A 16544-nucleotide genomic window follows, 5' to 3' on the forward strand; every position below is an offset into this window, starting at 1 on the left:
GCCAGGAGGGTGTCTGAGCTTCAAGCTCTATCCTGTAGAGACCCTTTCTTGCGTTTTTCGGACTCGGGCGTCTCTCTCAAGACCGTACCTTCTTTCTTTCCTAAGGTTGTTTCGTCTTTTCATGTTAACCAGTCTGTGGAACTTCCTGCCTTTTTGCCAGAGGATATCGCGGTGTCTGGTAATAGTGATCTTCGTCGTCTCGATGTCAACGAGTCTTATTGCATTATCTTGAGGTCACTAAAGATTTTCGGGTTTCCGATCACCTTTTTGTCCTGTGGAGTGGATCCAACAGGGGGGAGCAAGCTTCTAAGGCTACGATCGCTCGCTGGTTGAAGGAGGTGATTTCTTCGGCCTACGTTTGCAAGGGCCGACCAGTTCCTGAAGGCCTAAAAGCTCATTCTTTACGTTCTCAAGCGACTTCTTGGGTGGAGTCTCAATCAGTGTCGCCGCAAGAAATATGTAGGGCGGCTACATGGAAATCTCTTCATACTTCTGCTCGTCACTACAGACTCGATGTTCAGGCTCCAGCCTTTGATTCCTTTGGTCGGCAGGTGCTTCGAGCAGGACTGTCTGGGTCCCACCCTCTGTAGGGAAGCTTTGGGAAATCCCATGGTCTGGACTGATCCGGGTATGTACAGGGAAAGGAAAATTAGTTCTTACCTGATAATTTTCGTTCTTGTAGTACCACGGATCAGTCCAGACACCCGCCCGTTCTTCTGGCCGCTCGAATTTTCTTCCTGTTATTTTTTATTTTTTCCTTGTTATAGGACTCTCTTTTTTTGATCCCTGCATCATCTTCCTGGAATCTACTAATAGGCACCGGAAGCATCGTTACGATGATCGGGGGTAGATATACAAGAGCGTTTAGTTACACAGTTCATTCAATTGTTCTGTTATTTTGTTGGTTTAAATTAAATTACTACTTATCCTGTTACTTGCTTGATCTTGTATTTTCTGCTTTGACAATGGTTATACTGAGGGTTCCAGGGTGGGTTCCGTCCTTATATGGGCTGCCCTTAGAACTTTGGTCTGTCTCCACCTGCTGGAACGGGGGCTTAACCCATGGTCTGGACTGATCTGTGGTACTACAGGAACGAAAATTATCAGGTAAGAACTAATTTTCCTATTTCATGCATAATTATCTTTACAAGTGTAGGAAAAAATCTATATGTCTTCTCTAACTTGTCATGCGGACGTTGAATGTGTATATGTATGTATTCAGCTTAACGGATGAGGACATCCAGTTGCGCCTGGTGACACGATTTGTAAATGAGGCGGTGTTGTGCCTTCAGGAGAATATCCTCAGTAGCCCAGTGGAAGGAGACATTGGGGCTGTGTTTGGTCTTGGATTCCCACCATGTCTTGGAGGTAAGTGCATTGAAATCAGTTTATTTACCCTACACACAGTTTTGATAGCAACTTTCCATTTGCTTATTGCATAATCAGTATGTATTCCATAAGAGAGTGTAGTTCTCAACCTTTTTTTCTCTGGGATGCACCTGACAGCTGATGCTCACATGCATGACACTGCTCGCAGGACTGTCAAGGGGCTAAATGAAAATATATACTCAATCTCCCTATCCCCTCTTTCCGCAAGAGGGGAAGCAGACAGAAGTAGGACATTTCCCCCATACAGCTTGTCATACAAAAAAAAAAAACCTGATTGTGGTGTCATCTCACTAAAAAAAAAAACAAAAAAAAAACTCACTCAGTACATACGTAATTCTCTACATACAGGTTTTTCCCCAATACTCTCTTCGTTCTTTACAAATAATCCAGAATTCTGCTGCTCGCTTATTGACTGGCACACCTATTCGCGAACATATTACCCCCCATACTGAAAACTACACTGGTTACCCATCATGAATCAAATACAAAACTACAACCATTATTCATAACCTCCTCCACCCTTTGGATCCATACTCAGGCTCATTCTCTTCGTTCCTCTAGCCAGCATCTGCTAGATATCCCTTCTCCCAGAGTCACTAGACTAGCATCTACATGCGAATGCTCCTCCTTAATCTTTTGACCCACTCTGTGGAATTCTCTCCCTTTACCATTCTGACTCACAAACTCCAAGCAGGTTAAGAAATTACTGAAAACACACTTGTTTCTTGAGGCATTCCAAAACACTTTTTGTTATACCTGTTTGATTGTAATCTTTTTATTTTTTATTACTGTGTATATTTTGCCTGTACCCCACCCTGAAATGTTTGGAGGGGTGGGTACAAAAGTAAATAAAATAAATAAATATGGCAACACCACTCAAAGGACTCAAACAGCAATAGTCCCTACGTATGTAAAGGTAACATGTTACACTGATGCATGCCCTATTGGAAAAACACAACAAATAACACAACATCGCTATAAGGAACACTATTTCAAAGCCAATTGCCGATATCATTAATTGCTCTCTTTCCCAAGGTCTAGTTCCTGACCAACTTAAGCTAGCTATTCTTAAACCTCTACTTAAAAAACCGAACCTTCCGGCTACAGATCCAGCTAACTTCCGCCCAATAGCCAATTTGCCAATGATCGCCAAAATTATGGAAAAGATAGTCAATAAACAACTATCCGAGTACCTGGAAGAAAACTACATTCTTGCACCATCCCAGTATGGTTTTCGTAAATCGTAAAGCACGGAATCCCTACTTATCTCTCTTACCGACAATATTCTAACTAATATGGATAAAAAACAACCACATCTCCTTATTCTATTAGATCTCTCTGTGGCCTTTGACACTGTCAACCATTCATCTTTATTACAAGGTCTGACAGACATAGGCATTAAGGGAACAGTACTCAGCTGGTTCAAGTCCTTCCTGGCTAATAGACAATTCAAGGTAAAGATAAACAACAACAGAATCACACCCGGTCCCATCAAATCAGGGAGTCCCTCAAGGTTCCTCCCTCTCTCCAACCCTTTTCAACATTTACCTTCTCCCTCTCTGTCGACTTCTTAATAATCTAAATCTAACACACTACATTTACGCGGATGACATCCAAATACTCATCCCAATCTCAGAATCCCTACACAAAACCTTGATTCACTGGAACAATTGCTTGCAACTAATCAATCATCATCTTTCCAGCCTCAGCCTCATTCTTAACAACAACAAAACCGAGATCCTAATTATCAATCATGACGTTAATAACAATCTATTATACCCAGATGTCCCACTCATTTCTACCACTCCTATAATTAATCACTCACCATATGTACGAGATTTAGGCATCATGATAGATAATCAGCTTAACCTCAAAAAATGTATAAGCACCACCACTAAAGGCTGTTTCTACTAGCTTCTTGTCCTGCGAAAGCTGAAACCACTTCTCCATTTCAATGATTTTCAGATGGTTCTACAAGCCATTATACTAACAAAAATCGACTATTGCAACTCGCTCCTTTTTGGCCTCCCAACCTCATCCATCAAACCCCTCCAAATGATTCAAAACTCTGCAGCCAGAATCCTTACCAATACGAATAAAAGAGATCACATAACCCCCATACTAAAACTCCTCCACTGGCTGCCAATTAAGCAAAGGATTCTCTATAAAGTGTACATAGTAATTCATAAATCTATTTACAACATATCCCCACTCCACTTAAGCACCCAACTACGTTTTCACTCTTCAACTAGATCTATCAGAGGAGCTTATAAAGGCGCACACTATGTACCTTCAACAATATCCTTACATCAGAAACGTGCCATATCTTTAGCAGGCCCCGTCCAATGGAACATGCTCCCGCCAGACATCCGTCTAGAGATCTGCCACGCCTCCTTCAAAAGAAAATTAAAACCTGGCTCTTTAGCCAAGCTTTTCCAGATCTATGAGCATATTTTTCATCTCCAGCTATTAAGATTTTCTCACAGTCGCAATCTTCATGTTCTTTTATACTACTTGACATTGATTCCAATCCCTTCTGCAGAACACATTTGACTTAGACAGTTACGCCTTACTTTATGATTTGGATGCTCAAAGAGACTTTACAATTTTCTCAATGTTAATTTCTGAAACTAGTTTACCCTGTTTCCAAGTTCTTTAACCTTGTTATATGTACAGCCTCTTGGCGTAATTTTATGTTCCTATGTAAACCGATGTGATCTGTATTTCATACAGGAACACCGGTATATAAAAATCTAAAAATAAATAAATAAGACCAATACAGATCCCTATATGCTAGTAAAATATCTCACCTCAGTCACACTCACCACAATCAGACCTTCACCATTTTCAATTAAGGAGGATTCATCATTTGAAGCCTTTCTTAAATGATTTTATGGTTAAGATTGTTCTGTTGGCCTTGGTGATTAAGACATTGGATTATTTCAATGGGTTACCAGTAGGATTCCCAAATTGTGTAGAAAAGTTGCAATTGATCCATAATAGTATAAAAAGACTTGTGTGCAGGATAATGAGGAGGAATAGGACCTCTCCATTAGTGGAATTGCATTGGCTCCCAGTTATTGACAGAGCAAAATGTGTTGCTTGCTTTGTATTTCGCAGCCTCTGGTTCAGTGGGCCATGATATTTGTATGCTGCATTGGCTTTGCACTTCACTGAATGTTTTCGTAGGAATGAACTAAGTTTATTCTAAATTCAGGAAGATGATTTAAGTCTTACATTTTTCCCCAGTGAATATTTGGGGTTTCATAGCAGGTAGCCAGATGGACTCAGGACCAGTGGCTTATGTGCTCTTCTGCTAGCAGATGGGAGACTGAGTCAGATTTCAAAGCTGACGTCACCCTAGATATACCCCCTGCAGTGACCTCGGCTCCTCAGCATCTCTGTCTCCTAGCACAGTGGTCCCCAACCCTGTCCTGGGGGCCCACCAGCCAGTCAGATTTTCAAGATATCCACAATGAATATGCATGAGAGAAAATTTGCATGCACCACCATCCTAGCAAATGCGGACACTATCCCACACAGTTTTAAGAATTGCAGCAAAGAAAATTTACCTTAAAGAAGATCGAGCCCCGCTCCCCTAGTTGAGAATTCCTGAGGTGATCTTTGATATCCCTCAGAGGTGTGCCTTGGTCCGGTAGCCAGCTCACTGGCATGGACTTAGCCCCTAGAGTGGCTGAAAGGCAGCGGGTGCATAATCGAGCGTGGCGGTGAAGGTAAAGCCCTCTCTCCCCCGCAGCTGGAGACCATCCAGGCTTGCGATCAGTAAGCGCAGAGACTAGGTAAGCAGAAAACTTTAAATTAAGGTCTCCGGTCTCTGGGGCTCGGATTGCGTACAGATTTAGTTTTTCATCCGGCAAGGTAAAAAGGGAGCACCGATCGGGTTGAGCAGCCTTGGTTGGGCTAGGCCCTGATCCGTTGCAGGGATCCAGATACGTGGAAACCCTCAGGGGCACCATCTTACGCGCGGGGGGGCTTCGGCACCATTTTCCCTTCTTAACCGGCGGTACGCGCGGGGCAGGCCAGACGGCCAATGCACCCAACTTGTGCGCCTCCCATATAGATGCGCACACACAGCCATGCTCATAACTACACACGTGCATAGTGCTCACGTGCATAACTGCGCCCATATCGAAGCAAATTACCTGAGCGCCTTGAAAAACCTCGGACTAGTAAGACTAATAAAGACCATCTTTAGAAGTCAAACAGAGAAGTTTATTTATAAAGAAAGACATCTTTTCTTTAGGAGCAGCAGGCATTACAAGCAAAGGATGCAAGCCCAAAACCTACTCGGAGCTAATACTGCTAGTGCACAGCTTTATAAGGGAATACCTTCAACCAATCAACAGGTGTCTACATTTGCCCGCCCCTTATCCCTTGTCCAAGTAATAAATTTGTGCATGTATATGTACTTTGTTACTAGAATGCTTTTTCTGCCATTTACACCTGCTGGTAATTTCCAGGAAATCAGTCTGTTCTAAGTTTCGTTTGCTCCGGTCTGACGTCACTTCAGTCCACTAGGTTTCGTTTTGTGCTGGTTATTCATACAGTCTATACACAGAGGCAATGGCACCGGCATCCAAGAAGGTCAGAAGGCATTCTCTTTGCACAGCCTGCCACATCAGAGCTGCACAGCATGAACTGGAGTCCTGTCTGTGTCGTCATTGTGAAGAAGCCCAAGGGGTACCAAACCCTGGTCCCTCACATTCTGAGGATGGGTCCGCAACTACTACATACGATAGCACCCCGGACCTCTGCAACTCCGAAATGGCATCCCCACAAGAGGGCATTTCAGGGGCTCCTGCTCAGACTCCCCCCTAGGATTAACATGGACCCAGGGGGCCTTCTCCTGGTTAGCTTTTCCAGGGACTGCAAGCCTGAGTTTCCCGAAAGTGGATGCTGTGGTCTGCGCCATCTCGAAGCGAACAACCATCCCCGTGGAGAGAGGGGCGGCATTGAAGGATACTCAGGATAGACAATTAGAATCCATCCTTAAGCAAGCATTCGACACAACAGCTATGACACTGCAGATCGCTTCCTGCTGTGCTCTGGTGGCACGTTTCTGCTTGCTTCTATCGAGGGAGCCAGATAATTCCGGAACATATGCCGGTGAAACAATCGATGTTCAGGCCTGAGAAGACGCAGCCTTTGCAAGGGCAGTACTAAGTGGGCCACGGGCAGCCTCCCGCCCTGTCCGAGAGTAGCTTTTGTATATCCCACTGGTCCTGAGTCCATCTGGCTACACGCCAGGAATTGGAGAAATTACTTACCTGATAATTTTGTTTTCCTTAGTGTAGACAGATGGACTCAGCATCCCGCCCACGGCTGCCCGCAGAGAAGGAGGTCCTGGAAAGTGAACCTCGAGATTAAACACGGGTAAGCAGTTGCCTACCCCTAGTTCAAGACACCTGCGGTTAGCCCGGTGTCTGCGTTAATTGGTTGAGTGCATTAGTGGTCTCCAGTATTTTGAAATCAGTTAATCAAGTTTAATCAGTTTTAATCAAGTTGTTTAAGCAAGATATACATCCACAATGGCTTTTTGAAGAGAATACTGAAGAGCTGAGGTCGCTGCAGGGGTATATCTAAGGTGACATCAGCTTTGAAATCTGACTGTCTCTCATCTGCTAGCAGAAGAGCACATAACCCACTGGTTCTGAGTCCATCTGTCTACACTAAGGAAAACAAAACTATCAGGAAAGTAATTTCTCCATTTTGGTAACTAATGGTTGGATCTGCTAGGCTGGTGTATGGTGTGATGGATTAAGGGAGCTAGTTGATGTATGATGTAATGGATTGAGAAGATGGGGGCTGCTGAGGCTATGAGAACTGAGATGGGTATATAGCAGTGGTGCCCATACCTGTCCTGATGGACCCCAGCCAGTTGGGTTTTCAGGATATCTGCAATGGATATGCATGAGACAGACTTGCATGCATTGCCTTCATTGCATGCAAATTTCTCATGCATATTCATTGTGGATATTCTGAAAACCCAACTGGCTGGGGGTCCCCTAGTACAGGTTTGGGAGCTACTGGTGTACAGGCCCTAGGCCTCGAACAAATAATCTCCACCCCCACACAAGGCAAGGCATACCCTTGACCTTATCTACACCAACCACCTGATTCAATATGACCCCGTCCCCCCCCTCCTGTAATCCCATCCCCTGGTCCGACCACTTCCGCATTGATGCCACCTGCTCCATTAAAAGCACTCCTACTCACCCTTCCACCAAAATAACCATTCACTACTGCAAACCATGCAAAACAGACTACCTCATCACTGCCCTCTCCTGCGAGCTCAGCAAACTAGACCTTACCGACACAGACTCCGCACTTTCCTCTTGGTCTCAAATCGCCAACAACGTTGCCAATAAGGTTTGCCCTACTCAATCCCGTTTAATCAACCGTAAAAACATCAAAAAGAAAGCTTGGTACACCCCCGAGCTTAAAACCCTAAAAAACAGCCTCAAGAAACTAGAAAAACAATGGCGCAAAGACAAATCCCCTGCCCTACAATCAAAATTCCGATCCTACTTCCACACATACCGAGAAGCCATTGACAAAGCAAAAAGGGACTTCTACGCCCTGCAAATCCATCAATATCAATTTAATTCCCGAGCCCTCTTTGAGTTTGTTTCCACCCTAGCCGAAACCACCCTCGCCCTCCCCCCCCCCCCCCCCCGACACCGATGACGCAGTCAGATGCGAGGAACTCTCCCTATACTTCCACAACAAAATAGAAAAAATCTTGGCTCGCTTCCCCCACGCCCCATCGCTCACAAACTCCTCTGTAACCAACTTCACCACCTCCACAGTTCTAAACTCATTTGAGACCACCACATCCTTGGAGATAGAATCCATCCTCAAGAAGATCAACCCTGCAGTGCACCCTGCAGATACCATCCCCACCAAATCACTTCTCTCAGTTCCCAACATCTCCCATCCCATAGCCAACATCAACTGCTCCATATCGCAAGGCACTGTCCCCAACCAACTTAAGCAAGCAATCGTAAACATATCTTAAAAAAACCCTCCCTTGACCCATCTGATCCTGCCAACTATCACCCAATCTCCAACCTTCCATTTATTTCAAAAATCTTAGAAAAAACAATCAATCGCCAACTCACCGACTTCCTAAATGATAATCAAATCCTTTTCCCTTCACAATACGGTTTCCGCAGGCACCACAGCACCGAAACCCTCCTTGTTTCCCTGTTCGACCATATTCTGAAATCTCTTGACAAAGACCAAGCTCACATCCTAGCCCTCCTTGACATCTCCGCTGCATTCAACATTGTCAACCACGATTTTCCTAGTGTGTAGCAGATGGACTCAGGACCAATGGGTATAGTGTACTCCTGATAGCAGTTGGAGATGGATCAGATTTCAATCTGACGTCAGCCCTAGTACATATACCCCTGCAGGAAGTGCAGCTCTTCAGTATTTTCCGTCTCCATAGCAGTTAGGGACTACCTGCACGCTCTCACAGCGTTAGAACAAATCCAACGGAGAAAAACCAAATTCGGAAGAAAACTTACCTCTACAGACGAGCCCCGCTCTCCTGCGGTGATACCCTTGGGTCCCTCCCCCAGTTGAGAATTCTCGAGGTGATTTCCGTGGTCCCTCGGAGGTAAGCCTTGGTCCGGCGGCCGATCCTCGGCAGGGATCTAGCCCCCAGACTTCAGGCGCAGCTGAGAGGCAGTGGGTGCATCCTCGAGCACGGCGGTGAAGGTATTTGCCCTCTCCCCCGCAGCTGGAGACCGCCCAGAATGAAATCAGGAAGCGCCGAAGACAAGGTAAGGTAGCAATCTTCTTCTAAGACTCCGAGGTTCGAGGAGTCGCACAGGTTGCCGGCCGGGACCAGTGCCGCCGGGTTGATCCGCCCTAGCAGGGCTAGGCCCTGGTTAGATCCAAGGGTCCTCCTATGTGGAGACCCTCCAAGGTGGTTGTCATATTGCCCGCGTGATCGCCGTCGCCATTTTGGCCCTATTCGCCGCTCTGCCCGCCATCTCGATCCGAGCGCACAAGGCTAGCTAGGCGCACAAAATACATGCGCGCATAAGGTTACACGCACAAGTGCCGGGCGCATAAGATACGCGCGCATCACGCGCTTACTGGACCGTGTGCATAACTGTGACGTAGGCGCACACCTGCACGCGCACAACCCGCACGCACATCTCCGCACCGGAGCGCATAAAGATTTACGCGCCTATTTCCATGGCACCACCGGAAATGGAGCTCAAGACTCAAGGCCTCTGTCAGCGTGCCACATCAGAGCCGCACAAAATGAAGAGGCCAACACCCTGTGCATCCAGTGCAAGGAGGCCCTGGGAGATCCAGCCCAGGGCCAGTCCCACCTGGGGCCGAGTACTAGCTCCTCAATGAGTACCCCGGACCTAGCAAATTCCAGCGGGACACCCCCTTAAACGGGGACCCCAGGGATTCAGTGCCCCCTAGCTTGGACACAGCATCTATCTCATGGGTGGAATTCTTCAAAGGCCTACACACCTTCGTTCACATGCAGACGGAGCCTCCAGCAAAACAGCCACAGCCTCCACCAGGAGACCTTTATGCCCCAGGCCCCTCTAGGCCCAGGCAAATGTTTCCACCGCCCAGAAGTCCCACCTACGGGGACTCGGACAACTCTGAAGAGGAATCAGAGCCCCTAGAAGAGGGGGAACTCCCCCCGGGGACAGAGCCTCACCGGACCATGAGATGCTTCTTCACCAAGGACGAGCTCCCAGACCTGGTCACCCACAGCCTGAAGGAGCTTGCTATCCTGGGCACAAGTGCTTCAGGGGAACCTAAGACGAATCCCCTGCTAGAGGGACTTCGCCAGACCTCCCGCCATTTCCCTCTGTTACAAGCCATCCAGCAGCTAATTGATCTGGAATGGAGTGCTCCAGAGTCCACATTCAAAGGGGGACGGGCTATGGCAGCCATGTACCCTCTGGACCCAGCGGCCAAAGACCTTCTAACATGCCCAAACGTAGATGCCATGGTCTGCGCGGTCTCGAAGTGCACCACTATCCCAGTGGAGGGAGGTGCTGTGCTCAAAGATGCTCACGACCAAAGTCTGGAATCCATCCTTAAACAGTCCTTTGACGTCGCCGCTATGTCCCTACAAATAGCGGCCTGCTGCACCGTGGTGACACGTGCCTGCCTATCACAGACCAGGAGCAACACCCCTGGGGAAGCCATGGAACCAGCAGTATCATTCCTTGTGGATGCTGCTTCCGATCTGGTGCGCACAGCGGCCAGAGGAGTGTCATTGGCTGAGGCAGCCAGGAGGCAACTCTGGCTCCGAAGCTGGTCGACCGACGCATTTTCCAAAACGCGACTCACAAGGATGCCCTTCAAAGGATCCCTCCTGTTCGGCAGCAAACTAGAGAAACTAGCTAACAAATGGGGTGAGTCCCCATTGCCACGACTACCAGAGGACAGGAATAAGAAAAACCAGCGACCCTTCCCCCGATCTTCCAGGGGCAGAAGTTCACAGCGCTTCAGTCTATACAGAAACAATTATCAAGTGCCTCATCCTACAGGCAGAAACCAGTCCTTTCGGAACAAGCACAACAAAAGGGAAACCAACTCGGGCCCCGGCCCCAACCACACCCCACAATGAGATTCGGCCAACCCGTCCAAAGGAAGAAGCCATATTGGGCAGACTTGCCCTATTCTACCAAAGATGGGTCGAGAGAACTTCGGACCAGTGGGTCCTAACCATCTTTCGAGAGGGATACTACCTGGACTTCCTCCGAACCCCTCAAGACAAGTTCGTGGAATCCCCCTGCCACGACCCCATCAAGAGGGTGGCAGTGGAGGCTACTCTGACCAGATTACTGGCCCTAGAGGCCATAACCCCAGTGCCTCCACAACAAATAAATTCTGGACACTATTCCATTTATTTTATTGTCCCCAAGAAATGTATTTATTTATTTATTTAGGATTTTTATATACCGACCTTCTTAATACAAGTATCAAATCAGAAAAAAACAGTATCAAATCAGAAAGAGGGAACGTTCAGGCTCATCCTGGACCTGGTCAGTCAACCGCCACCTGAGGATCCCCCACTTCCGCATGTAAACCCTACACTCAGTAATAAGGGCGATTCAACCGGGAGAGTTCCTCACATCCCTAGATCTGTCGGAAGCCTACCTCCACATTCCGATCCATCAAGAACATCAGCGCTTCCTTCGCTTCAAAATCCTGGACCGTCACTACCAGTTCCGGGCATTACCCTTCAGGTTAGTCACAGCACCCCGGACGTTCACCAAGATCATAGTGGTGGTGGCGGCAACACTGAGGAAGGAAAGAATCCTTGTACACCCTTACCTGGACAATTGGTTGATCAGGGCGAAATCCCCAGAGGAAAGTTGCCAGGCAACCAGCAGAGTCAAGACTCTATTTGAGAGCCTCGGATGGGTGGTCAACACAAACAAGAGCTGCCTGCAGCCCTCACAGACTCTAGAATACTTACGAGTCCGGTTCAACACCAAGGAAGACAAGGTCATCCTGACACGGAGGAGGAGATTAAAACTGATGAACCAGTTGCGAACCCTGCTGAGTGAACCTCACCCCACAGTGTGGGATTACCTACAAGTCCTCGGTCTCATGGCATCCACACTGGAAGTAGTACCATGGGCTCGAGCTCATATGAGGCCCCTGCAGCGCTCACTCCTATCGCGATGGAGCCTACTGTCTCAGAACTACACCATACGTCTACTGCTCCCGGGCAGAGTTCGAGCCCAACTACGGTGGTGGCTACAAGACAGCCACCTGAGCCAGGGAAAAAGACTATCCTCACCGACCTGGATCCTGTTTACCACGGACGCCAGCCTACAAGGATGGGGAGCACACTGCGAAGAGCTAACCGCCCAAGGGCAGTGGAATGCAGAAGAGTCTGGGTGGAATATCAATCGCCTAGAAGCCCTGGCAGTCAGACTAGCCTGCCTACGGTTCAGTCACAGACTCCGAGACAAAGCGGTCAGGGTAATGTCGGACATCGCCACAACAGTGGCCTACATCAACCGTCAGGGAGGAACCAGAAGCCATCAGGTGTCTCTGGAAATAGACCCCCTAATGTCGTGGGCGGAAGGTAACCTCCAGGAGATCTCGGCTGTCCACATCGCCAGGAAAGACAACATCATGGCGGATTACCTCAGCAGAGAGAAAGTCTAGACCCAGGAGAAACAAAGCTGTCGACCACAGCGTCCAACTGATAGTGAACCGTTGGGGTACACCAACCATGGACCTTCTGGCAAACTGGTCCAACGCCCAAGTACCCAGTTACTTCAGCTACAGACGGGAACCTCAGTCCCAGCGCATCGATACCCTGGTTCAGACATGGCCACCGGAGACTCTGCTCTAAGCCTTCCCACCGTGGCCCCTGCTAGGCACGATCATTCACAAGATAAGTGTACACAGGGGACCGGTACTTCTTGGGCCCCAGACTGGCCAAGAAGACCATGGTACGCAGACATGCGGAGATTGACAGGGAACCCCCTGCCACTACCTCCACACAGAGACCTGCTTCAACAGGGACAGATCCTCCACGAGGACCCAGCTCGATTCTCTCTTACGGTCTGGCCATTGAGAGGGGCTCGCCTGAGAGAGCGGATATTCGTGGGCTGTAATCGACACCCTACTCGGAGCACGCAAGTTCTCCACATCTCTAACATACATAAGGGTGTGGAGAGTATTCGAAGCCTGGTGCAAGGACCACAACATCATACCTCGCTCAGTCAAAATTCCTGTGGTCTTGGAATTCCTACAGAACGGCCTACAGAAGGGATTGTCCCTCAACTCCATCAAGGTACAGGTGGCCATATTGTCATGCTACGGCTCCAAGAACAAGGGCGGCAGCATAGTCTCTCACCCCGATGTCTCTCCCGCTTCCTGAAAGGCGTTAAGCACATCCAACCACCCCTAAAGTGGCCAGTACCTCTTTGGAACCTCAACCTGGTTCTGGATTTCTTAGCAGGAGGCCTCTTTCAGACCTCTCCACGGCCTGTCTCTCAGACTATTAACATTGAAAACAGCCTTCCTGCTGGCAGTCTGTTCAGCCCGTCGCATATCCGAGCTGCAAGCACTGTCCTGTCGTGAGCCGTTTCTCAGGCTCACCCCTGGAACCATCCAGTTGCGCACGGTTCCCTCATTCCTCCCAAAAGTGGTGTCTTAACCAAACCATCTCGCTACCATCGCCAGATGAACATAAGAATTCGGAAGAGGCCAAAAGTCTACGCCACCTCAACATCGGCAGACTCCTGGCCAGATATCTGGAAAAGTCGGAATCCATACGAAAGACAGACCACCTGTTCGTCCTTCACAGCGGGAAGAAGCAAGGGGAAGCGGCCTCACGGGCAACCATAGCCTGCTGGATCAAGGAAGTCGTCAAGGCGGCCTACGTAGAAGCAGGGAAGCCGCCACCTCTATAAATCAAGGCCCATTCTACTAGGGCCCAGGCAGTATCCTGGGCAGAAACCAAGATGCTGTCACCTGCCGAGATCTGCAGGGCGGCAACATGGTCCTCCATTCACACCTTTTCCAGGTTTTACTGCCTGGATGTTCAGGCTCGGGAGGACACTGCATTCGCAAGGGCAGTACTAAGTGGATCACAGGCAGCCTCCCACCCGGTTTGGGAGTAGCTTTTATACATCCCATTGGTCCTGAGTCCATCTGCTACACGCTAGGAAATGGAGAAATTACTTACCTGATAATTTAGTTTTCCTTAGTGTAGACAGATGGACTCAGCAACCCACCCACGGCTGCTGTTACTCTGGGAATTCTCGGGGCACAGCTCCGAGAGCAAGGGAATCGAGGGTAAGCCATGCTTTACTTCATCTTGGACACCCACCGTACCAGGTGTCGACGTTTCCTGGTTGAAGGCACTGGCGGTCTCCAGCTATAGCCAATTCAACCGATTCAAGTTAATCAAGTTATGAAGTTATGCAAGTTATTCAAATTAGTCAGTCACACATATATCCACAATGCTTTTCGAGGAGAATACTGAAGAGCTGCACTTCCTGCAGGGGGGTATATGTACTAGGGCTGACGGCAGATTGAAATCTGATCCGTCTCCAACTGCTATCAAGAGTGCACTATACCCAACTGGTCCTGAGTCCATCTGTCTACACTAAGGAAAACTAAATTATCAGGTAAGTAATTTCTCCAATTCTATTAAAACGCCTCAAGGAAATCGGCATATCCGGCTCCTCCTTCCGATGGCTTCAATCATATCTAACCAACAGGCAATTCAGAGTTAAAATTGGACAATGTGAATCCAATCCAATTAGCCTGAAGCAAGGTGTACCTCAAGGTTCCTCACTATCCTCTACCCTTTTTAATATATACCTCCTTCCCCTCTGCCACCTCCTATCCAAACTCGGTCTTCCGCACTTCATCTATGTGGACGACACCTAGATCCTCATACCTGTAACCAGACACCTTACCCAGTGCCATAAAAACCTGGGAATCCGCCCTCACCGCCATCAATACCCTATCAAACCAACTACCTTGCGCTCAACACCTCAAAAACTGAACTCCTCATCTTGCCACTTCACATCATCAACATACTCCCACCCAATACCTAACCCCCCCCCCCACACACACCTTTTCCCAAAACGTCCGCAGCCTAGGAGTCACACTGGACAACCACTTCAACTTAAAGTTCATAAAGGCCACACTAAAAGACGGTTTTTTCAAGCTCCACACGCTAAAAAAAATGAAACCTCTCCTACATCTTAACTATTTTCGCACAGTTCTCCAAGTCATTATCCTATCCAAACTCGACTACTGTAACGCCATCCTCCTTGGCCTTCCAAAGAATGCCATCCAACCCCTGCAAATGCTCCAGAATGCCGCTGCCTGCATCCTCGCCAATACCCACCGACATGATTTCATCACCCCGTCCTCAAACACCTGCCTATCCCATCTCATATAATATTTAAATCACTCACCATCATTCACAAATACCTCCACAACCAAGACATGTGTTGGTTCAATAAGCACCTCTGTTTTTGCACCACTGACAGACCAACCAGAAAGCAATACCTTGCAACGCTGCACTCCCCCTCACCCAAGCTCACTAAACTAGTGACCACCAGAGAACATGCCCTCTCCCTCGCAGGACCTTCTCTCTGGAACAACATGCCTCTCTGCCTCCGCCAGGAACCATGTCCAAGAAAATTCAAACAGAATCTCAAGACATGGCTTTTTAAACAAGCATTCACCTGAACCTTGTAACTAACCCTCCTGCCTCCTCAGTGTTTGCATCCCCTCCTTCCACCGAAGATCTACCTCTGCCAATGTATTAGCCTAGAATGCTTTCCTCCTGTTACTCTTCTCCCCCCTTGAACTTCCCCCCCCCCCCAAAAGATCCCCCCTCACCATGCTAAATTCCTTCCTGCTGTCGCCCACCAAATCCTTCCTGCATCTGTCTCTTTTCCCCGCTTCCCTTGTTAAGCCCCTAATATTTTCCTCCCGAATGTTTAATAACATCTTTTCCCCTAAAAAAAAAAAATAATAATAATAATTTCCTTTGCTGACTCCATTAATTTCCCCCCTTTCTCTGTCAACCGATCCTATTGCACCCCTTATGACTCTGCCAATATCTCCACTCTGTCATGATCTGGTAAAATCTTGCTATTACCGCCATTTCCGTTTTTGTATATATTTCCATTGATTAATCAGTTCCTGTTACTATGGGTTTACTGTGTAAAGCCTGTTGCTATATTATTTTCCTTATATGTTGCTTGTAAAGCCTGTTGCTGCATTTTTGTTACATGTAAACCGAGGTGATGTTCTGAACGTGCCGCAGTATATAAAAATACATAAATAAATAGTTTGAGTGGGAGTAAGGGTAGATCAAACTGGAGTAGGATGGTTCCTTTGGCACAGCAGCGCTAAGTTAAAAAGGATGGTTTATGTGGCTGATTGTTGGGGTTGGGAAGGATAGTGGGGTCAGCAAAATTGAATATTTTTCTTTGTATTTTTTTTTTTTAATTGTACGTATTTTCATTATGTGAAAATGTAAACACTTATTGTAACATACTGATATGCAGTATATACATTTTTTTAAACAAAATAAATTACAGATTTGTTGACCACAAATTACAAATTTGGAGATAAAAATATGAAAT

At 47.5% G+C, this 16544-nt stretch overlaps 1 protein-coding gene across 1 annotated transcript in view; it reads left to right on the plus strand.

Moving 5' to 3' along the window:
- Positions 1 to 16544, plus strand: part of HADHA (hydroxyacyl-CoA dehydrogenase trifunctional multienzyme complex subunit alpha) — a 348879-nt gene that overhangs the window by 330058 nt on the left and 2277 nt on the right. Inside the window, 1 exon segment of the mRNA XM_029596270.1 lies at positions 1223 to 1368. Within this exon segment, the coding sequence (XP_029452130.1) occupies positions 1223 to 1368 (146 nt within the window).

This window comes from Rhinatrema bivittatum, chromosome 3 (assembly GCF_901001135.1).
Source record: "Rhinatrema bivittatum chromosome 3, aRhiBiv1.1, whole genome shotgun sequence".
NCBI classification, from domain to species: Eukaryota; Metazoa; Chordata; class Amphibia; order Gymnophiona; family Rhinatrematidae; genus Rhinatrema; species Rhinatrema bivittatum.